The sequence below is a fragment of the Gobio gobio genome (genome assembly GCF_949357685.1).
Source record: "Gobio gobio genome assembly, chromosome: 7".
NCBI classification, from domain to species: Eukaryota; Metazoa; Chordata; class Actinopteri; order Cypriniformes; family Gobionidae; genus Gobio; species Gobio gobio.
Genome location: NC_137103.1, coordinates 33,090,652 through 33,115,471, shown reverse-complemented (window position 1 = coordinate 33,115,471; position 24,820 = coordinate 33,090,652). Strand labels below are relative to the sequence as shown.

Sequence of the window (24,820 nt, the reverse complement as noted above, 5' to 3'; positions counted from 1 at the left end):
TTCAATAAAGTGTGAGTGAGCCGAACGAAAGTCACAGCACAAACGCAGCAGCAGTCATATTACATTCAGCACGAGAGGGAAGTAAGAGCATAATTCTCTCGTCTCAGGGGATATGAGGGGGGAAAGTACCATAATTAAAATATACTATGGGGTTTCTACTGATACAAAGCTTAAGGCGAAATCACTGAAGTTACCCTTTAAACAAGCTAGTCTTTCTGTCGTGAAGCCTCACAGACACAGTGTCTGTTGTCGCCCACTATGACACACTATACCAGATAAAACGATTGATTATTGCGTCCCAACGCCCATTGTCATTTACGAATCACCACTTCAAATGGATTGTGCCAAAATTGGGATGATATTGTGTAGTCTGAAAACGCCATATTATGATAAGGTAACTTTCGCAAAAATAGATGTCTAACACTGTATTAGAAAACTGTTTAAATGTTTAGCAGTACTTCTCAACTGGTTGTTAGGGTTGTGCCGATGGACGATATCATCGTCCATCGTGATGGCTGACCGACATCACGATGTAGCGCCATTTGAAGTAAAAAGGTATTCGTCCTACAGTGTTTTTTTTATACTTTCCCACAGTAAAGGATGTGAAAGGAAGAAACGTTTATAATCCCCTGCGAAAATGGGTGCGACGCTAGTGAAGATTTGGGAAAGGAAACGAGATGTCCATGTCCATTGGGATAAAATGGACTAGGCCTATTGTTAAAATTAATGGAAAATCGGGTGACCAGATCGCAAAACAGAATGAAGTGCTCATTTATTTCCTTTGTAGGCTAAAAAAAGCTTAGGGCTTCCCTCCTGTGCTAATATTTACGTGAAACAGCATTCACATAGGCCTCCAAAACACTGGGTTAGTAAAATAACGAAATTATATTTTTAAAGCAGAAAATAGTATTTATGTAAAGAGATATATTAAAATAAAAAAAGAACTCTTCTTAAGTGGAAGGAAGCTACTTTTTTCCCTCACGTGCAACCTAGCGCGGATGAGTCCTTATTTGGGTTAGTAAAATAACGAAATGATAGTTTTAAGTAGAAAAAAAATATTTATGTAAAGATATATAGTAAATTACCTACCTAAAAAAACAACGATATCATCGACCATCACAATGTTTTACTGTAAACATCGTCAACTGCCAATTTAGGGGACATCGCCCAACCCTACTGGTTGTTAAACTTAAAGGGTTAGTTCACCCAAAAATGAAAATTCTGTCATTAATTACTTACCCTCATGTCGTTCGACACCCGTTAGACCTCCATTCATCTTCGGAACAGAAATGAAGATATTTTAGTGTAAATATGATGGCTCTGAAAGGCCTCCATTGGCACAATGGCACTTTACACTCTCAAGACCCTTAAAAGGTACTAAAGACGTCGTTACAAAGTCCATCTCACTACAGTGGTTCTAAAATAACTTTATGAATCGGCGAGAATAGTTTTTGTGCGCAAAAAAACCCTAAATAACGACTTACATAGTGATGACGATTTCAAAACAAGGCATCATGAAGCTTCGAAGCGTTATGAATCGCCAAATTTCAGCAGTTTGGCGGTTTGACACGCGATCCGAATCATGATTCGGCTCACTGATTCATAATGCTTCGAAGCTTCATGATGCCTTGTTTTGAAATCATCATCACTATGCAAGTCGTTATTTAGGGGTTTTTGCACACAAAAACAATTCTTGCCGATTCATAAAGTTATTTTAGAACCACTGTAGTGAGATGGACTTTGTAACGACGTCTTTAGTACCTTTTAAGGGTCTTGAGAGTGTAAAGTGCCATTGTGCCAATGGAGGCCTTTCAGAGCCATCAGATTTCAACTAAAATATCTTAATTTCTGTTCCGAAGATGAACGGAGGTCTGACGGGTGTCGAACGACATGAGGTCAAGTAATTAATGACAGAATTTTCATTTTTGGGTGCACTAACCCTTTAAACTATTTACCAAGTCTATTCACTCTCTTTATTAGCTAGTGAACTTGACAGATATAGAGAGAGCTGATGATGATACTTTGCATACTTTGTCGATACAAAATCATACTTGTACAGGATCACTTATACCTGAAGATGCTTCCTCTTGTGCCTCAGACTCAACGTGGTGATAATGAAGGATGCAGAAGCGTCTGTCTATCTGGTAGAGCAGTGCTGGACATAAATAGGTGAACTGCTCTGGAGATATGAGAGAATCTGAGCTCAGGCCATACTGGTGTAGCAGCTCCGTTAAATTCAGGCACTGACAGAGAGAGAGAGAGAGAGAGAGAGATTTTTACTTCGCATGACTCCTTTCTAAACATATACAATGAATATAAAATCACATAAATATATCTAATATTTGTACCAGGGGTGTGCAAGATTACTTTCTCGAAATCCACTTGTTAATAGGTGTCTGAACAACTAATCTATGTTAAAAAAGCGCTGTGTATTTAGGCCAGTTTGGAATCAAATCCTAATTATGCAAAATAACCAAATAACTTTTTATTCTCAAGTAGTTTAGAGACCTAGACGCACCCTAGCGGCAGCAAATCTAATTTGCAGCCAGGGTAGTCTAGCAACTCTCAGTTGGCTTGCGAGCTGGAAAAATCAAACTCTGGTCAGGCCAATCACATCGTGTATAGAGTCAGTGGGCGGGCTTAACATAATGACGGCAGAGTTGCGGTGGTTCCGCGTGCTACTTGTAAACAAAAAAGCTGGCGAACAGCGGTCTTTCGAATCGGCTTTGGCCGTGACTCTGGAAGACTTGGAGTTAAGCTTTGCTTTGAGAAAAGAACGGCACTGAAGTCATTCTTTAGAAAGGAAGACGTGTTCGGAGTTTTGCCGACCGGATACGGCGAAAGTTTAATCTATCAACTAGCTCTGCTTCACCTTCTTCGTTGCTCTGGTTGGTTGTAGCGCTATCCTATTGCGTGCAGAGGGAGTTTGAAAGACAACCGTTTATCCCACCCCTCGGATTGAGCCCTGCCAATGGCGAGTTCCCAGACCCAACATCCTGATGTGGGTCTGGCTTGTCAGGCTACAAATCAAGTACTTGAGTATAACAATTTAAGTTACTGAAATTTAAAGTGTGCAAACAAGTGAAAATAACAATATATATCATATAGTATTTAACAATGAAACAAAAAAGTGTGCTAAAAACAAAATGGGAAAAGTATTGAATGGACATTAATTTGCATTATTTTAATGTTAAACGTAAAAACATACTTTATTACCATCCACCACTGTTAATTCCAAAAATCTGTGATAATCCTCACCAAAAAAAAAAACTATTATTACCTATACATTATTTTTTACATACCTTGGTTGGTGAAGTCTGACAGTAACTATCCTCTGCAACTGTAATTTTTGTTACGAAGTATGCTTTGATGGCGCAATTTTTATTTTTATAAAAACGAATAACCAATCCCTGATTAGACCAACTAGGAGAAACCATTTAAAATGACTCTTGGAGGCACATCTGAAGAGCAATACCATTTATTAACAACCATATCGTAAGAAAGACGCTGAGATGTACCTCCTCATGTTGGTGAATAACACTGTGTGCATTTGATTTCACAGACAGATCTTCTCCTTGCACCTCTCTCCTGCCCCTCTGCGGCTGAACAGGGCTGTGATCCTGGCCACTGTGCTCGTGGTCATCTCCGTTTGTCTCCAGCTCGACGGCCTGAGTAACAGTGATGCTGGTCTTGTTGCGCCCTTGATGGGCTCTGACTTTATGTGGTCTTCTGTTTCTTTTGGGTTGTGTGGTTGGTAGCTCAGTTAGTGCAGAAGGCTGGATTCTGGGTGTGAGCTGAGGCGTTGCTGAGGTGTGCTCCATGCTGTCTGGACCATGGAGATGAGGGTGGGGGTGCTTGTGGTGATGGTGGTCATGATGATGGTGGCTTTGGTCACTGAGATCATTATTTTCTTGTGTATGTTCACTACTCTTTTGGTCATGGTCATGGTCATGATCATGTTCCAGTTGTTGTGGCACAGCACGGTCTTGTTTTTGGCTGTGCGTGTGTGAATGTGTGTGGTCATCATCATGATCTTGAGTTTGAGGACTGTCTGTGACAAGTGTGTGGATGTGTTCATGATCACTGTCTCTCTCATGGTCATGTTTCTCAGATCCACTGTGAGTAGTGCTCTCGGCTCCGGTGCCAAGTGTTTTGCTGCACGGAAGCTTCTCGGCAGGGCCGTGTTCTTCATTCTCATGTGATTGGTGGTTCTTGTGGGAGATGTGGGGTTTCTGGTGAGGGTGCGGATGGCCGGCCGAATGCGAGTGCAGTCCTTCCTGAACCTCGAGAATATCCAAGTGTGCAACATGATCGTGCCCAAGATCCTCATGCTCCAGCCCAACCACCCGCACCTCGCCCAGCCCTAAGCTCAACAACAAACTCTGGAAGCCTTTAAAATCTAGACGATCCTTCTGGCCGTATCGACAGAACAACTGGTGAATGTAGAAACGTTGCTCGTTCTCTGCAGGTTCGCCATGGCTGCCGTGTACTAACCGGTCCGATAAACTATCGCAGGACAACTCTGAAATCTGCAGGTCACTGTGGACATGGTCATGGTCACCGTGGTTGTGCCCGTGGTGATGGTGGGACCCTCCTTCATGGCAGTGACTGCACTGATGGTACAGCAGGGTCAGCACGCAGAGAAAGCAGAATCTGGTATGTGTGTGAACTCTCATTATCTCCTCGCTTAGAAACCTCTGTAAAGAAATAGAAATCCAAAAACTCAGTACACCAGAAATACACCCAAGTTGCTCTACAAAACGGAATATGCCGAACGTCACATTATCAGACAAAGGAAAAGGAAAATTGGTCTTATTGAATCCGCTTGTCTGAGAAAATGTCAACAGCATTATGAGCCGATGGTGATGGTAACTCTTTCCCCGCCATTGACAAGTTATTTCGTATTTTATTAGAAAGCGATTTTCTCAGCTTTTTTGCTCAAAATGTTGCTTTTTTTAATTAAACAAGAAGTGTTGATAAAAAAAATAAAGGAAGCTAGAATAAAATAGAGGGTCGGTTCTTTCTTTTGATATTGCATGTTCAGATCATACAACAAAATATTCTGGGGGGCCATGACATTTTTGTGAAAATTATCAAAAGCACTGATGGTGAAGTCAACAACAACAAAAAAAAAGAAAGGTAATCAGCTATCCTAATTAATTATTCTCACTAACATTTGGATATTAAAATGAAATAAAATGGCAACAAGAAGAAAAAAAGGCATATGTTATGGACACATCGCTTATGCTCATCTTTGGTTGCTCCTTTTTAGGCATCTTGGAGTTCAGCTAAACGTAGCATGTAAGAATGACCTGAACCGGAAGCGATGCGACCTGCTTTACAGAATATGGAAGTTTGTTGTGCATAACCTCCATTAATGCTTTCTGATTTAGGTGATTGTCAAAAGTTTTACAGTACTTCGGCATCAAGTCTCTGCAGTACCAGTATTACAGAGTCTCAGGTCAATCTGGTAACTTCTGATAGGCACTGCTTTTAAATGCTAAAATGAAATGAAATATCAGCTTCAGTGATTATAGGGAGCACTCATTCATAATTTGAATGAGGAAAGGGGGTGTCTAGATCCCTTTTTCCAGGGGGCTGATAGATTCCCAGCTGGAAAAGTACTAAAGAGCCTTAATGGTCCCCCTACAGCAACTACTGTGAGCCTTAGAGGGGAAGGTGATCAATCTGAAATTAAACAAAACAAGAGTCAAGAGATCTCAGCATGAGAAAGAGTCTTTTCTTAAATCTGCATACAAGTGCCACAAATAAGAAACATGTTTGTGAAATGGATCTGGGTGTAAGTGTTTCCAAAAACTTTTATTCCAAATGCATTGCTATTTATTCTCTAATGCTTGCCTTTTACTGTGTAATATTCTGCTAACAGTTTTTGCTCGCTGGCAAATCTCACAAAAACACAAAATGTATCCAAGCAGAGAGTGCACAGTCAGAAATACTGCAATATTAAGAATTCGGTCAAAGTCTGATTATGTACGCATTACGTAAACACATTAACCTAATTGATTTAACTTTTTTAGAATATTGGCTTAATCTGGTTATCTGGTGTGTTAAAAACAATATGCAAAAAAACAACATGCTTCAGCTTTTGTAGCGGTCTAATTCTAACTTTTTTTTCATGGGTTATTTATGTTAAGGAAATATGACCTCTATTGTGAATTGTGTTTACGGAAAAAAATCTGTATACCAAACACTAAGAGACATTTATATTCAGCAGAGTGTATAGCCTTCAGATAATCATTTATCAAACTTAACTTCCCTATTGGAAGGAATCATAAGTCAGCCAAACGGTTAAAAGTAAATGCAAGGTTGAAAGTTCATCAAGATCACCATAATAGTGGGCTAGAGTGGATTAAAAGTTACATTGAAAAAACAGTTTGCTTTTTCATATTTAAAGAAAATTTCTAATAAACCCAAAGGAAAAAAAACCTACAGACCTAAAATGATCTGTGCATATAACCCAAAAGAACCAAATTTATTAAATGGTTCTTAAAGCCTAAATATCATCTGAGCAGTACTTACGACAGTCTGCACTCCAGCCTGTTAAAGCGTGAACTTGTATCGAAGCAAGCGTGAAGATGGTCATAACATAGTATAATTATGATCCTTCCCCTCGACAACACGTTGTTTATAAACATGAGAGTGGAGTGACCTCTGAACCCTTCAGGAGATAGGATAGGCCAGGAGCACAGCCTGTATGAAGATAATCCTGCCTCACTGTGCTGGCTCAATACACTCTTTGTTGGTTATGAGACAACCCAAATATGGCTAAACATTTTTGTTAAAAAAATCCTAAAAATCAGCAGTGTCATGTGCTGCAGAAATATCATAAGACAAATACAAGTGGACAAGAATTTCTTCAGCTGGAAAACACTTGATCAAGTGAAGTGAAAAGCCATGTGAAAATTCAGTGAAACCCTCTCGTTTGGTACACTAGACTATTAAAAGTTACAATTAACAGAGGTATTATATTCACCTGCTATTTATTTTCAGATATCATAATTACACTCAAAATAAAAATGTTTGCATACAACTCAGTTGTTTTTTATAGCTAACTAACAAACTGTGAACATTGGATAACTTTCCTGAGGTAAATGCAACGTTAAGTGACATTTTTCTACGGAGGAATGTGTTACATTTATACAGCGCTTTTCTAGGTACTCAAATCACTTTACATGGAAGGGGGAATCTCCTCAACCACCACCAATGTGCAGCATCCACCTGGATGATGTGACGACAGCCATATTGCGCCAGAACACCCACCACACACCATCTAATTGGTGGAGAGGAGAAAGAGTGAAGAAGCCAATCAGTATATGGGGATTATTAGGAGGCCATGATGGACAGTGGAAAATGGGCAAATTTGGCCAGGATTCTGGGGTTACACCCTACTCTTTTTACGAAGGACATCCTGGGATTTTTAATGACCACAGAGAGTCAGGACCTCAGTTTAACGTCTCATCCGAAGGACGGTGCTTGTTACAGTATAGCGTCCCCATCACTATACTGGGGCATTAGGCTCCGCACAGACCACAGGGTGAGCACCCCCTGCTGGCCTCACTAACACCTCTTCCAGCACCTACCTAGATTTCCGAGGAAGTCTCCCATCCAGGTACTGACACAGATTTAGGTCTTACATGAGACAATACGGATTTTGGTAAGTCGTACTGTATCTTTCAACATACCTTCTGGTATTCATGCATGTTTTTCGAGATATAATTTGTATTAAAGTGGGGGAAAAAAACTTTAACTTCGGTGCATCTCTACTTTTCTGTTTGAATGGTAACAGGGAAGAATAAACCAAACACTCATGTTTTCATGGGCTCCCGTTTCAACTTAGTCATGAATGAGAAGAGGAGTGTGCCATTTACTGAGGTGTGTTTATATAGTGTCCTCACTGTCACACACAGAGGCTGTGATCAGAACAGTGTCAGGAACTTTAAGCCTCAAGCAGACGCACATAAGCACAACCTGAGTAATGAAGCTGCCTGCTGAACAGATAGAAATATAGATGATTGTTCACTTTCTCATCAGTGAGATTTAGACATGTGCCAGTGTACGGTAATACGATATATCGCAATAATGAACATGCACAATATTGTTATCGTGGGCACTTCAAAATACCGTGAATAATTATTTATTACAAATTACGATTTTTAGAATGCATTAAGAATACTTTACCCATCTGAAGTAAACAAACCCAACGTGCATGAGCAGCGCATGGCGGAATGAGTGAAGGAGAATGAAAATACACATTCACTCTCTGACAGCAGAGGGCGCTGATGGAACAGCAGAAATCCAGCCGTTTCCCTGGTAATCCTCGTAAACAAAACACTCGCTCTACTAAACACACAGCCATTCAGATTTCTGTATTCGCTGCTCATCACATGACCAAATACTTAATACTTAATGACTTAAGGCTACTCATTTTCAAACTTAAACATTTTATATTTGAATACATTAATACATGCCCTAGATATTGTTTGAATAGGTTCTGATTCTTTGTTGTTCAGTCACACACTTTACAATAAGGCTCTATTATTTAACATTAGTTCTTAACATTCTCAACATTATTTAAAATTACATTCATTAACAAACTGACAATGAAAAATACTTCTAAAGCATGTATTAATCTTAGTTAAATGTAAATTTCAGCATTGAATAACACATTTTAAAATCAAAAGTTGTAAACTGTATTATTAAATGGACCGAACGAACACTAACAGTTGCTTTTTTAACTAACATTATCAAAGAAGAATAACTGTAAAAATGTAGTTATTCGCTCTTTGTTAATGTTAATGAATTAACTAGTGAGACCTTATTGTAAAGTGTTACCTATTGTTCTTTATAATTCTTTTGCACTTTAATCGGTTTTAAATATTTGTTTACTTTGAACATTTTTGTGTATTGCTTTATTGTATTTAAATGTTGGTTCTTTTTGTTATAAGAAACTTGTTAAACTTGTTATAATATGACAATTTTTTTGCAACGAATTTCAATATCGTGATAATACCGTATACCGTGATAAAAGCTTCAGCAATTAATCGCAACATGAAAATTTGATACCAGCACATGCCTAGTGAGATTCATGTTACTACTGTGTCTGTAATGATCTTAGCCAAAAGCCTTCCAGTAAAGCCAAAATATTTGTTTCTAATATCCAGTTATGTTATTATGGACAAAGTCTACACTGGAGAAAAACGTATGGATTCGCATATTTTTTTATTTTCTTTAGAGAGAAGTATTATTTTTCCTATTTGTACCAAAAATAGGGTGACGTGAACATAAGAGTACACACATGTAATGTTTGTTTCATTCATACTAGAAGCCGGAGGGCGCAAAGACAAAGTCCACAAGTAAAACTCATAGAAGTCAAAATTGTATGGCGTTCCAGGAAATCTCTTACATGGACAAAGTCATGCTGATAATGCTAAATAAAATGCAGATGGACACATTTTGGCCGATGAAACATGAAAATAAACACGATCGCGACAGTATATGGTTTATCTGTGTTCTTCAAGCCATCTCGGGTATTTCATAAGAATAAAGTATAGCCTATTTTATAAAGCGATGCTAATCGGCATAGCTATGGGTTAAACAAATCGTAGTCAGGGTTCAAATTTTGAGTTTAGCTTGGAGAGAGAACCTTGCATCACAATAAGTGTAACTAAACAGAATTTCATTAAGTTTAGAGACATGTTACAAAGTTTACATGGTACAATAACTGGCAGCCTACTGTTTGTATTAGTGCTTGACACATTTCAATGTATAAACTTGTGATACTATTATACTATATCTTGATTCAATATCGAGTCATTTGGATAAATATCAGGTCCAGTAGTTATATATAAATTTTTTCGCAAGAAAAAAAAAAAATCCCAACTAATGCTGTAAACATACAGGGAGCCCTGTCAGGGCACCTGTGATCGTTGCACAGGTGGGGGTCAGCAGCTTATCTACCGTGACCTTGCAAGGTGTGGGAAAAATGTGAATCACTCTTGATGTTGAGCGGCCAGCGCAGAAGCATGTTGGCTTTTTTCATTTACCGTGAGATATACTTGGGCAGCTTGAGAGCATAAGACAAAGCCTGAAGGCATACACACAAAATTATGTCTAAGTACCAGTCTCGGCAAGTATTCTTGTTAACATAGTCGGTTATGTCTTAAGTGAATCTAAACTGTTGAAAAAGAAATTGGATGTGTATCATTATTAGGGGTGAAACGATACATTAATGTCACAATTCGATACATATCTCTATACTGAACTCACGATACGATCATGATATTTTAAGCCAAAATGTTTATTTTAATATTTGATTGAAATTGTATTATTCTCCCGGTGCTTGCTATGATCCGCCTCTCCCACTATCAATGCTCTTATATAAGAATAAACAATCTAAAACACTTTGAACAATCTTTGCTGTAGTATCGTAGTACTTAAAGTGTGATTTTAAGTAATAAAAGGAAGGCAAAGTTAAGATAAATTTGTGAGTGGAGTTAAAACATGTCATTAAATGTTCTCTTTAGTTGGACAACAGGCTTGTTAGCGCCTCTCAATACAAGTTTGAAACAATGTTTGGCACGTGTTTCTTTTCACATAATAAATGCACATCAATCTCACAGCGCTTGCAGAGATGGAGTAGCATTTACTGTGATCGAGCCGCTCCGAACACAGTGCTGTGCTTCAACATGACACCAAACACCAAACCAAACCATGACATGGCAAAAGTACAAAAGAAAACATTGGGTGAACTCCAAATGACATGGGCAGCTATGTGATGAATTTAGAATTATGTAACCATCTAAGCTACATTTTACTACATCTACGATGGCAAGTTGTACCAAGCATCACCCTCCATTCCTGGAACAAGCTGTTGGGCTAGCCCGAGTCCTGTTATTATACATTAACCTGAGTCTCTGAGCAACGGAGGGAGAAAAAGAGAGAGCCCTTAAGATGCATCATATGACTCTCACAAGGCTTCTGCCTAAACGGAGCATCTCTCGCAAATCACACATGAGTCCACTGCTGGCGAATTCCTGTTTACAATCTAGCTTACTGTAAGAGGTTGAGCAGGGTTACAGTCAGTGGGACTAGTCTGGAATCTGGATTAAATAAATCAGCTTTTACAACACAGGCGAACAACTTTGTGGTGATCCGGCTAATATTCCTCTCCAATTCATGCCTGGGCCAACTCATTTTGTGTTTAGTGTGAATTTTAGCAGGCCACAGAACAAATCTATGAGCTGCAGCCAAGCAATGTGGGATCACATCACTTCAACCAATAACTGGAGATATACGATCTGTACTAGGTGTATCTACACATTTAATCGGTCATATTTCAACTACAACTCACACACAAAAAAATTGTATGTCAGGAGAAGCCTCGAGGCCTGAGAGATGAGCAGATGCCACACAACAGATGGGAACTACACATGTTTGCCAGCACAAGGATTTCTGGGAAAGGACAGCAATACATAGCTGCACGAGGAACAGTTCCTAACAAAGACATCTAAAAGGTCTTTAAAGAAGAAACTAGGCGGTCCGATAAGACGGTCCAGCACTGGTTAAATGGGCCTGTCTAGGTGGAGTCAAGAATCAAAGACTCGAAAAGCATGACCTCGTGACTCCTAACACACACACCTTTAAAATAAACAAACTATCCAGAAGGTCCAGAACAGCATGCCATTAGGTTCAATGAATGCACCCTGATGCATGGTAGCAACATGGTTAAAATTTGTTGAGACTAAATGTAAGATTACTTAGTTATACTGGGGACAAACATTTTCCACCCAAATCTTAAGTATACTTAAACTGTAACCAGTCCATAAACTAACTTGATTTGATCATAAACTGGTATACATCTCATAAAAAACAAGCAGCTGCTCTGATCACATGAAGAGAGCAAATAAAATACAGCACACCATCGGTTGAGTGACCTGGATTAACCTAAACATATTTATAGAGTGGGTTAGGCTAACTCTGACAACATAACCAAGTCAGATCCAATCAATCCAACATATTGCAAGCAAAACCGATGGCAACTTTCAAAACCACCAAGTCCAAAATAAGTTAGTCACCTTCAAGTGTTGCTGTCGCCTTGCTGCACTGCTGATCTTCACACTACTAGGATCAGCTTTCGACAGTCTATCCAGAGTGAAAATGTGGCGTACAGATCAGTTTAGGATCTGCAGATCTGCCTGCAGGTGCATCCGACAGCTTACCTCTTTCTGTCTCAACAAGGTGGAGGAACGAGTCATACGTCGTCAGACTCGGGCAGGGAGTGCTCTAAAGCAATATGGAACGAGGTCTGATGTTTTGAACTCTTCAAGTGTGCTGATTTAGTGCAGAGGGGAGGGTGTACTGGACATATGTGTGTTTGTAAGTGTTGGTAGGTGGGTGTGTAGGAGTGGGTGGAGGGAGAGATTTAAGCTAATCGGCCCTGAAGTAGCCATCAAAAGCAGGAAAAAAAATAGTTTAAGGTAGGGATGCACCGAAATGACAATTCTGGGCCGAAACTTCTGGATACACTGACTTTTTTTATTTATATATTAATTAATTTCTAATTTTAGTTTCGCTCTATAATCGTATTAATATTAGACTTAATCAAATGCAATAATTGTATTGAATCAGATTTTTTATAAATACAAGCCAATAAAATAAAATAACCACACTTAAGTAACACACCAAAATATCGATACATTATTCTTCATTCAGAATCAGAATTAACGGTTTTATTTTTTTAACCAATTATCAAAATAAATGTATAATCATACAAAGCTATTATTATTATTAGAGCATGTGATCAGATAGTGGAGAGCAGAGCAGTGAACGAGATTGTAGCGTCATTTTACCAGCGTTTCCCAGCATGGCTATAGTACAGGGCTATTGCAAACAGAAACAAGTCTTGTTTCAGAGAAATTTGTACAGAGAAATTTCATGTCGGCATGTTATCTAAGCAGACTTTGCTTTTCTGGTGAGAAGGGGTGGGTAATATGACCGAAATCTTATCACGATATGAATAATTATGTTTCACGATAACAATATATATCAAAATATAGTTATGTTTGCTTCAAATAAAGTTTATATGACATCAAATTTGAATTGAAATTTCATAAATCTCATCACCAATTTCACAATCACAATCATTTCAGTACTCACGCGCTGTATGAGCAGCAGGTTGTATGTGCATGCGTTTCAGCACATGCATATACCCAAATGAGCCCTCTTTCGCTGCTTACTGCGTTTGAACGGTTTAAAATCACTTGTTGTTTTAACTGCAATGCCTAAAAACACATTCAAAGATACGCTTTCGAGATGGCACAAAATGGCAACGTGAGTGAGCGTAACCACTATAAGAGCAAATGGTCCAAAATCTCTACCGGTAGACAATTTTCTACCGGTTAATACGGTCTACCAGTATATCGCACACCCCTACTGGTGAGCGTGAGCAGTACATGAGTGGAGTGTTCGCTTAGGCCATGAGCAGAGAATGCAGCGCGCACACACAGAGCAAAACATTGAGCAGAGCTAACTGGGTGCGGGTACAGACTCACCTGCTCGGTCAGAGAGAGTCGCTTCGAAGTTGTGCATCTTCGGAAGCGGTGCCGCTCGCAAAGTTACAAAAAAAATCAAAGAGTGAAACCTGAGCGCTGAACACAGGGCCAGGGCGGCATATATTTTTGGCTCACATTTTCGGGCTTTTTTCTCTTTCAGCCAAAAATGAAAAAATTTCTGTGCATCCCTAGTTTAAGGCTATTTGTACAGTATGAGCATCTTGCCATCCATATATCCAAGGAAATCTCACTACTTATGAGATCTTTCTGGTTACATCATTGTTAACCAATTATTGCAACAAAGAAACCCATCAAACTTTCTCATGCATAGCAAGTCTATTCAAACTCCATATTTCACCAGAGGGACTAAATGCATGCAATTTGTTCTCATTGCTTTCAGTTAACAGAGTCAAACTTTGTGTGGTTCAGCAGCACAACAACTTCAGTAAATTAGTTTCAAAGGTCAGCTGTAGAGCTTAAATATCAGAAGGAAGAAGCCTGCACCATAAGTTATGGTCCAGCGTTTTCAAAGACAACGCAGGAGAGAATACTTTGATGCCTGTAAAAGTTAGTTTTCCCCTGTTAGACATCAGTTTGATATGTCCATTTATTATCCAGGGCTATTATCCAGACCAACTGAAAACGAGAGCGGTGATTATCAAAGAGAAGGCTCGAAACTAATCAGAGGGATTTTTAACGCTTGTCAGGTCAATTGAAGAGTCAACAGGGGAGACGCATTAGAGAGGAACTGCTGAGAAACATAGGCAGGATCCTTTTGTAGGAATGCACCATTACAACGTTGACTGATATGATAACCAATACAAATTCACCAAAATTAGATATCAATCTATTTTTGGGGGCAGACAATAAAATAAACTTTTTAGAAAAGTCCAGGGCGTGTCTTCATGAAAAACCTTTCATAGTGACAAAATTCTAAGACAATTCTTAGAAATGTGGCCGTTTGCTCTTAAAATGAAAGAAAATATCCTAGTAATTCAGAAAGCATCTTAACCCTTAAAAGAGGTCTTAAGGTCCAAAATGGTTAGGAGTACGGACAAGGACAGCAGCAAAAAGGGACGAAACGTGAAAAGGGAGAAGAAATGTGTTGCACACAATACATGACAGTGAGTTAATAAAGACGCTACACATTAGATCGTGCAGGGATCATGTTTGTGACCGATCTTATTAGAAACACGCTAACATCTCTGACACATCGCAGAAATGCCATAGCACCAGAAATGGAAGCAATCACTATTTGGCAACTGGAAAATTGCAACTAGCAGCAGTGATGATTTGGGTCTGTCACAAACTTCTATAAGCAAAGTGATCACACAAACAATTACAGCACTTTCAGAACCTTATTGTGTCGCTGTTCATTTCCTATCAAATACAAAGTACAACATTAACAGCATGGTAAATAATAAATATTTAAAATTATGTGTGTGTGTGAGTACAGTAAAACATGAAAAATTACACCTGTAATGGTGTAAGTGAAGGCTTATAATAGACCCTATACTTAAAAGCGCTCTTATTTTCCTTCTTGGACAACCAACCAATCACAGTCTTCAAAAGACGGTCATACCTAGCAACGGGGTCAGCCCTGCCTCCTCATTAAGATGTAAGTTTAGTCTTTTCCTCGCTCAGAGTTGGTCAGATTGGTCCCGAACCTTAAGCTAAGACATTTTTAAGCTAAATTAGGAGCTTTCTGAGAGGAAGCTTTAAAGGGTTAGTTCACCCAAAAATGAAAATTCTGTCATTAATTACTCACCCTTATGTCGTTCGAGACCCGTAAGACCTCCGTTCATATTCGGAACACAAATGAAGATATTTTTGTTGAAAGCTGATGGCTGAGAAAGGCCTCCATTGGCATTCAGTACACTTATACTCCCAAGACCGATAAAAGGCACTTAAAATGTCATTACAAAGTCCATCTCACCACAGTGACTCTACAATAATCTTACGATGCGACGACAATAGTTTTTGTGCAAAAAAAAATCAAAATAACATCTTTATCCAGCTTGTTATTGCCTTCCGCGTGTGCCTCCACGACGCATGCGCGAGAATATGACGTAGCGCCGGGGCTCGGGATTCCATGAAATGCACACTCTAACCCCATTTTGAGCACTACGCCGAGACCTAAAGCACGATCAATGTATAATCCAACAGCTGAGATACGCGCGTCTTCCTCTGATTGTAAACAAATCACTTCTGGGTCATCTGTCCGAACGCCGGATCTGCGTCATATTCTCGCGCATGCGTCGTGGAGGCACACACGGAAGGCAGTAACAAGTTGGAAAAAGGTGTTATTTTGATTTTTTTTGCGCACAAAAACTATTGTCGCCGCATCGTAAGATTATTGTAGAGTCACTGTGGTGAGATGGACTTTGTAACGATGTTTTGAGTGCCTTTTATCCGTCTTGGGAGTATAAGTGTACTGAATGCCAATGGAGGCCTTTCTCAGCCATCAGCTTTCAACAAAAATATCTTCATTTGTGTTCCGAATATGAACGGAGGTCTTACGGGTCTCGAACGACGTGAGGGTGAGTAATTAATGACAGAATTTTCATTTTTGGGTGAACTAACCCTTTAAGAATACAGGCCCAGATCTCTATGCGCTTCAAATGACACCAAACACAAACATTCCACAAAATGTTTTTACAAATTAACCATCTAGAAATAGTGTAAGTCCCATGATCATATGGCTATACATTATCAGCTGACATATATCGGCCATTACTGATATAGCCAATGCAATGTTAATGATTATAACTCATCACACCAAACTCGTAAAGCTATGGCTTAAGAACAGCTTATTCCTTAAGAAAAGGACATGACATCACTTGGATGTTAAGCATCTTAAATGTGTCCTGTTAAGCAACAAAGCAGTTAATCATGGCACAATATGCAGGCATGCCAATAATGCAGATGTTCAAGACTTCAGATATGAGCAAACTCTGAATCATCATGATTAGTCTAATTTCTGAAAGTCCCTTTCTCAGAATTAACATGTATCATGACCAATGCGACATGACCACACTTCACTCCAAAATTTCGGAAGGAAGTTAAGTCGAGACTTAAGGCTTTGCATGTTGTGTGTGCGTTGTTTGGTATGTAATAAATTGTGAAATAATCCTATTCCTGACTGTTCGTACAATAGAATGTTATAGAATGCTCAAGACTAGTTATAAAACCCTAAATACCTGACCTGATTTTTTGGTCTTGAACATAAAGACAGTCACCTGAAATAGTTGCCATAAAACATACCAACTTAAAGTGTTTAATGTGATATTATAAAATGTAGATTTTCATGCACCTGCGAAGTCCCCTAAAATCTTAAGACTGAATCCCTAACAAGGCCCCATCCACTGAGTTAATCTCTTAAATGCACAGCTCTGATCATGTGAACAATCTTATGGGCTGTTATTACCAAGTGTGTTTGATTAAGACCGAACAAGTCACATGATAAAATGCCAACCCGTATTTGACAAATTCTTTTTTTAATGCTGGCCTGTAAAGCGACTTTGTTTGAGACTGTTCATAGCAAAAATAATACATGCAAGATGTTGAACTTTCAGAAAGAAACAACCAGTTTCTCAACTTAAACATTGTGTTAGCCAGTATTACTATGATCTAACCTGGGTTGTACCACAAAGTATCAGTGGTTAAGAATGTATCCCAGAACCAGAAATACAATGGCCCTACAGTAAATATTCTTGAATTACCATTGATAAGAATATACTAATAGCATTTGAAGCAAATGCATTATAATCAACTGGTAGAACCAAAGTTATCTATATGGATAAAGCTATCCGTTGGCATTCCTATTCATCTCCATTGAAAGGACACAATCTGCCATATTTGTTAATGAGCACTTATTTCTGCTGCTAGGTTGCTTTGAGCCAATCACCTGAACCTAAATTCCACTAATGACTCTACAGCTGCATGTAAACGCAGTCACGACAACATTAATTGTCACCTCAAGAACGCACACAGTCCCAAGCCCTTAAGCTCATCTGAAATGCCAAACACCTCGCTTTGAAAGTAGACAAACCTCAGCTGCAGCAATAATGGGAGGGAGGAGTGAAAAAAAAAAGAGGAGCAGTCAATTCGAACAACACCTACTTCTCACACTAGACCAACAATCTACATAAGCCAAGGCAAATATCACAGTTACATCTATTGTTGTCAACCAAGTGGATGTATTTGAAATACTGCTTCTTATGAAGATGCATGTTCTGAATAGACATGTGCTGATAAATGGCAATACGATATCACGATAATGAACAAGCACAGTATTGTTATCGTGGGCATAATTATAATTACCGTGAACATTTATTATGAATTATTCAGATTTTTAGAAGGCATTTTTCGCTTTATATTTATTTTTTTCGCTTCAAATGTACAACACTGCATTCGCACTGTAACGGCCGTTTCACACCGCAAGCATGAGCAGCGTGTATTTCTTTTTCGGCGTGCATGTTAAGCAATGAGTGCATCCATACCGGGAGCAGGAGCAGCGCGTGAGCAATAGTAATAGGTTTCGGCACCTAGCCTAATTTTGCTGCGCTGCTGACGCTCAATTAAAGTGAAAGAACACTTTTGATGGACAAAATAACTATGATTTCACACTAAAAAAGTGCTCAAAATTCACAGAATAAGCATGATTATTTTAGATGTACTCATTTAAACTTGTTTTTAATTATTCAGTTTGGGTGAAAGTATGGTGTATTATAAAAAAAAACAAAGTAAACTAAATATGAATAGGCTTACACAGACAGGTAGGCTACATGTTCTAATACTACCCAAATCAAACCCAAGTGTGCTTTTTTTTTTAAATCCGCAGTTTGCTGTCTAGTAAACATATTGAAGTATGACTGAAACAACATGATAGGAACTGTTTTCTTGCTTGTGTTTGATGTTTACCATTTACATGCGAATATTGTACACCTCCCCATGTTAACAAACTTTCAAGACTATCAAGTTTATAAATGACCAACTTCTAAAAAGAAATATAGTTGTCTGCTGATGTGACGCTATACAAATGCTTCAAGTTTACGTTGATGTGAATCTGACACGACGCTCACGATTGCGGTGTGAAATGGCCGCAACAAGCCCAACACGCACATTGCGGAACGAGTGAAGGAGATGCGCTGAATGAAAATGCACTCTCTGACAGCAGATGGAACAACAGAAATGCAACTGTTACCCCGGTAACCCCGTAAACAAAGCAGCTGCACTACTCTCCGTTTCTGAACAGAATTTAAATGTCTCAAACAGCCATTCAGATTTTTGTTTTCGCAAGGGTGTTCATCACTGCACCAAATACTTCATTCGTCTGAAAGAAGAATGTCATATACACCTAGGATGGTTTGAGGGCGAGTAAATTAAGGGATACTTTTTGGGTGAACTATCCCTTTAAAGACATTATAGGCTATTTATTTTCAAACATAAATTTTTTTTTACATTTTAATCTGGACTACAACATGCCCTATAAATTGATTGAAGATTTTTCGGTAACACTTTACAATAAGGCTCCATTAGTTAAACTGAAATAAAAAGTACTTCTAAAGCATTTTTTAAATCTTAGTTAATGTTAGTTTCAACATTTAATACATTATTAAAATCAAAACCTGAGCTAACATGAACTAACAATGATCAGTTGTATTTTTAAAGAGCACCTATCATGGAATTTTGAAATTTACCTTTCATGTAGTGTGTAACATAGATCTAAGTGAACAAAAACATCCTGCAAAGTTTGAAATATGACAGTGCACCGTATATATAGTTATTTTCTTTCAAAAGTAAGAGTCGATTCTGAGTCATTTTTAAGAATCGTTAGAAGACCGAAGCTTTTTCTCTGACTAGATGACGTCAACTTGTCAAGTTATTTGAATACGATACGCCCACTTATTGCGCTCCAAGACGCCAGTGAAAACTAGAAAACATCATGGCGACGAGACGAGGTGTTCTGAAGTGCCACTCAAAAGCAAACTTTTTTCATCTGCCCAAGGATGAGCATTTGAAGACTAAGTGGCTTGAAGACAAACCATACATCGTCGCGATTGTGTGTTTATTAGTCTTCAAATGTCTCTATTTGCATGTTTCGCGATCTCAGGAAGCTTATGGCACATGGTATCTTCTTCGTCTGTCTGTACCATATATGGACTCCATGTGCACAGAGCGTCCTCCGGCTGCCAGTATGAATTGAAAACAACACATAAGAGACTCAATCGCTCATGATTAGGCTACATCTGCGCATTTTGAGGAAGTATTGAATAAAAAATACTCCTCTGTTTAGAAATTTGACACAGACATATGAGAATCTATCAATATTTCTCCTCATCTGCACACTTTTGAACTAAAAGCCCTGAGGGATGTTGATTTGTTGCGATTCTTCGTGAGGAGAATAGAGTTTTTTTATGAACGAGAGCAGCTGAGGCTCATATTACAATCAAACGGTACCGATGCGGTTGTCATATTCATAACTCCTGACACATATTAACAAATTACTGTCACTATAAGACTTTGAGAATAAAACAGAGGTAAAAAATGGAAGCTTGACTCTTCGATCTTTTGAATGATGTATAGATTGACATGGTAATTACTTACATCTGACAGTCATTTGAGCTAATGTAAACAAATAAAGCTTGAGGACGAATGCGCCCTCAATCCAGTTAAGAGGTTCCGAAAACCATTTATGGTGAAGGGCGTTCCGTTTCCTAAAATATCTGCACAGACTATACCAATCACAACTGACTGGGTCATCGGACCAATCACCGCAGATTAGCGTCACGTAAAGGCGGGGTTTTGAAAAGTGAATCACTAAAGGAATAATTTGAGAATCACTGTCAAAACAGGTAAAAATAACTGCATATTATAAGAAAACTAAAGTCTTTTTTGTCATTGCATGCATGCAAAACTGTTGTTGGGGACTTCTAAAACAATATTTGGAACATTTTAAATGCCATAATAGGTGCTCTTTAACTAACATTGTCAAAGAATAATAACTTCTGTAACAAACGTAGCTATTGCTCATTGAAAATGTTAGTAAATTCATTAACTAACATTAACTAATGAGACCTTATTGTAAAGTGTTACCTATTGTTCTTTATAATTATTTTGCACTTTAAATCTGCTTGAAACATTTGTTTACTTTATACCCTTTTTGCATTGATTTATTGTATTTAAATGTTCTTTTTGATATAAAAATGTTATTGAATATCAATATCATGATAATACCACATGCCGTGATAAAAGCTTCAGAAATTATCGCAACATGAAACTTTGATACCGTCACATGCCTAGTTATAAATAAGTAATCCATTACATCTGTTATTACATTCCACCAAAATGGATGGAAATTCCCTTTTTACTGGCATAATTAGCAAACATTTTATCTGCAGAATTTTTTAATGGCCATCAATTGAGAAAGATGCTGTAAATACCAACTGGCTGCAAAGACTTTCCGGCAGAAGTCAAGTACATCAAAAGTTGCAATACTATTGAATCGCAGTCATCTATTTCGATTAAAGGGATAGTTCACGCAAAAATAAAAATTCTGTCATCATTTACTCACCCTCAAGTTGTTCCAAACCTGTATGAGTTTTTTTGTTCTGCTGAACACAAAAGAAGATATTTTGAAGAATGTTTGTAACAAAGCAGATAGAGCAACCATTGACTACCATAGTAGGGAGAAAAAATACTATGGTAGTCAATAACTACGTTTCCATCCACCCATTTTTATGCGCATTTTGGGATATCGCATCAAAAAATGCTGAATGGAAACGCCAAGATGTGCATAAATTAAAAAAAATGTGCATTAAAAAAAAGGATGCGCTCGTTTGAGTCGGATACATTTTCTATCCGATACGAAAACATGCGCATAAACTACGATGGAAATGCATTATCGAATAAATTCCTTGATGCGCAAAAAAAAAAAATACATGTGACTTTCACGATGTAACAGCATAACTGTACTAACCAGCTGAGAAATCTTGTTTGCAAACATCCGAAATGCTGTTTTGGTCATTCAGAAGTCTGTTGTCAAAGATGATCGGTATATTTCCCTCCTGTCTTACACAACTGCGTTCCCAAACAGCAGCATCTGCCTCTGAAAGCATGACAACAAGTTTATTGAGACGCACGAGTTTCTCTTGAAAAGCAAATAATTTATTATATACGAAAATGATTATATATGGTGGCTTCTCCCATGTTTCTTAGTGATTATTTAGCGGTAGTTTATCAGGAAGTGACGATTATGTTATCTTCGACTCACTGGATGGAAACGGTGCATTATTCGCAAATTTTTTTTGCGATATTGCATTTTTGCGCATAAATTACATTCGCAACTTTGGATGGAAACATAGCTAATCGTTGCTCTATCTGCTTGGTAACAAACATTCTTCAAAATATCTTCTTTTGTGTTCAGCAGAACAAAGAAACTCATACAGGTTTGGAACAACTTAAGAGTGAGTAAATAATGACAGAATTTTTATTATTGGGTGAACAATCCCTTTATGGATTCTGCATTTACTACAACTTCACCTTCAACAATAGGCTAGATTGTATTTATAGCATCCTCAGAATCTCCACTGATAAAAATTAGTGGTTTGATGTAAAAAAAGAAAGAAAGAAAGAAAGAAAGAAAGAAAGAAAGAAAGAAAGAAAGAAAAAGAATAAAAAAGACAGAAACCGAAAAATGGTTATACAAAAACTGGTTTTGCATGACCACTCAGCTAGGTATAAAAAAATATACAGGATTTGTAAATTACTATGGAGGTGAATACAAAGTGACACGTTTTACTAATTTGGGATTAAAGATTTTAGACTTCCCTTTCCACATTTTGAACTGGGTTAACATCTGCCTTTTAAAAGCAGAGGCACTGTAGATCCACAAACACCAGTTGTTGTGGTTAGGCACAGTTAAACAGAGGAAGGTTTCTGCAGGTGTGCATTGGCTCAACAGGAAAACAGCATCAATTTCACTGCATCCGCACTGTGACATTGTCACATTTCCGGCATTAAAATGTAAAGAGTAGCATCACGCTTATGCTTGTCGCCTTGTCCTACATCAAACTATATTAAAATTATTGCTAATGTCTATTATAACACCCTTGATGCCATGTTGCAAAACAATATATAGTCAATAAAGTCAATTTATCAGGGGGAAAAAAATGTTTTAGCTGGTCATTTTTGGTGGGGCTTTGGATTTGGGCACTTTACAGCTGGTCAGGTTAGGATCTGCCAAATGTGACTCAGAATTGATCATTTGGAAACAAACACGTTGCCCTGTCACTGTCTGGGCCCAAAAAATGCCCAAAGAAACTGGAATTAAACAATCTGCATTCATCACATTCAAAACATGACCCAACTTTAATTGGCCATTTTAATTTGTTAATTTTCAACTGTAATTAAAAGATAAATTAAGCATGTGTGCAGAGGACACCTCCAACAAGTCATAAAACAGATTAATTCCGCATTCTAAGGAAAACCTGCAAAACAGGAACATTTGGTTTTACATTTAAACCGGCATGAGATAATCTTAAAGACTACAACACCCTTAACTTCTTCACATGACTGATCCCTAGCCCAGACATGCGATTAAACCCCACACTTCCCCTTCACGGTGCAATAAATCTTAATCAATGCCTAAGTGAACAAATGTCTATTTTATTAACATGATTCGCAATAAACACGTGTATCTAAAGCAGAGAAACGCCGTTAGTCGAGCAGCAGCTTTAAAAGCGCAATCGGCGGAAATCTAAACAGCAGCAGCAGCTAACACTGCTAGCGCCGAAAGCCATAAAATCAATAATAAGTCAAACATTTTCACGATTTTATCGTAATACCCTGCTCTCATTGACCCATCTGAAGCGGCTCGGGTCCATGTTGTGGGAGTGTATGAAAACAAAGCGGGTTTTATATAGTTTACCTCACTCGAGTGCCGTGTGCATCTCCTCTCCGCTCGGTACTAAAACACTCACGCTGCGCACCGCACAAAAACTCCGACCCCACTGCGGAAACACCATTCTCAAAGCCAACTACGTACATTCTTACGCCCGTCTCCACATTTCGAGGAATGTGAAACGCACTTTACGCAACGAGGAACGAGCTCTATGACGTGTGCTTCCGCCATCAGACAGTCTGAGGGAAAGCAGTCTGGCGGAAGCGGACTCGGTTATATCAAAGACTTTAGGGTTTACTTTGGTACTGGTAGTATGGCAAAAAATAATTGTGACAAGGCGGGGGACCATTATCACATTGTGCCAATCTTTTATTATGTAATATGTATTTATGGCTTAAGTAACCATAAGATCTAAATATAGTCGAGCTTTAAGCAAAGTTCACTGTTGTGTTTTTTCAATTTAAATGATAGCCGCTAAGCGGTATTAGCTTGTTTTTAGGCTAATCTTGTATCTAGTATTAAATTATTGTTTTACTTGTGACGTACTCTATGCAATTTTGTATACTCTTGGACTTTTATTATTCCTTTTTAGCCCCAAATATCCCACAGGGAGCATTTTATCTCTGTCTGTAATTAAATATTTATAGTTTAAAGAAGTGCTGCCACTTTTCTTGGCTTCTCCTATTGTGTAGGCAGACTTTTGAAATAGATTAGGCCTATTTACATTATCATCTCACTAATTTTGTTGCCTACTTCAATCCTTAAAAAAAGCATATTGTTTTTTGATTTGTTTATTCAGTTGTTGGCCTACATTCTAAAACTATAGTTAAACTTTTTTTTAAATTCATATCAATTTCATTCTGTTCCTCACACAAAGCTATGTGGCTTTAATGAGATTTGAAATTTCAAATAAATGCTGTTATGAATTTGAATTAATCAAATCCTCATGAAAAGGGTAGACTATCACTCTTTCCACAAAAATATTAAAGTGCCCCTATTATAGTTTTTTGAATATTCCCTTTCATGCAGCGTGTAGCTATTATAGCTGTTTGTGAATGTAAATGTTCTGTAAAGTTGAAAGTGCAGGATAAATAAAGTTATTGTCTCCCAAAAGAAAGAATCGACTATGAACTGCCTTAAAGGGATAGTTCACCCAAAAAAGAAAATGACCTCATGATTTACTCACCCTCAAGCCACCCTGTAGGCTACATGACATTCTTCTTTCAGACGAATACAATCATTATATTAAAACATGTCCTGGCTAATCCAAACTTTATAATGGCAGTGAATGGGATCCCAAATATAATCCATCCATTATAAAAAAAGTAATCAACACGGCTCCAGG

At 38.1% G+C, this 24,820-nt stretch overlaps 1 protein-coding gene across 1 annotated transcript in view; it reads right to left on the bottom strand.

Annotated features, from left to right (window-relative positions):
- The window catches only part of slc39a10 (solute carrier family 39 member 10), a 35,378-nt gene extending 11,792 nt beyond the window's left edge, over positions 1–23,586 (bottom strand). The window contains exons 1-3 of the mRNA XM_079821993.1: positions 23,503–23,586; positions 3,519–4,697; positions 2,072–2,243 (exon numbers count right to left, since the gene is read on the bottom strand). Coding sequence (XP_079678119.1) covers positions 2,072–2,243; positions 3,519–4,676 — 1,330 coding nt within the window. The 5' untranslated portion in view covers positions 4,677–4,697; positions 23,503–23,586. The remainder of the gene's footprint in view (positions 1–2,071; positions 2,244–3,518; positions 4,698–23,502) is intronic.
- Positions 23,587–24,820: the final 1,234 nt, after the last annotated feature.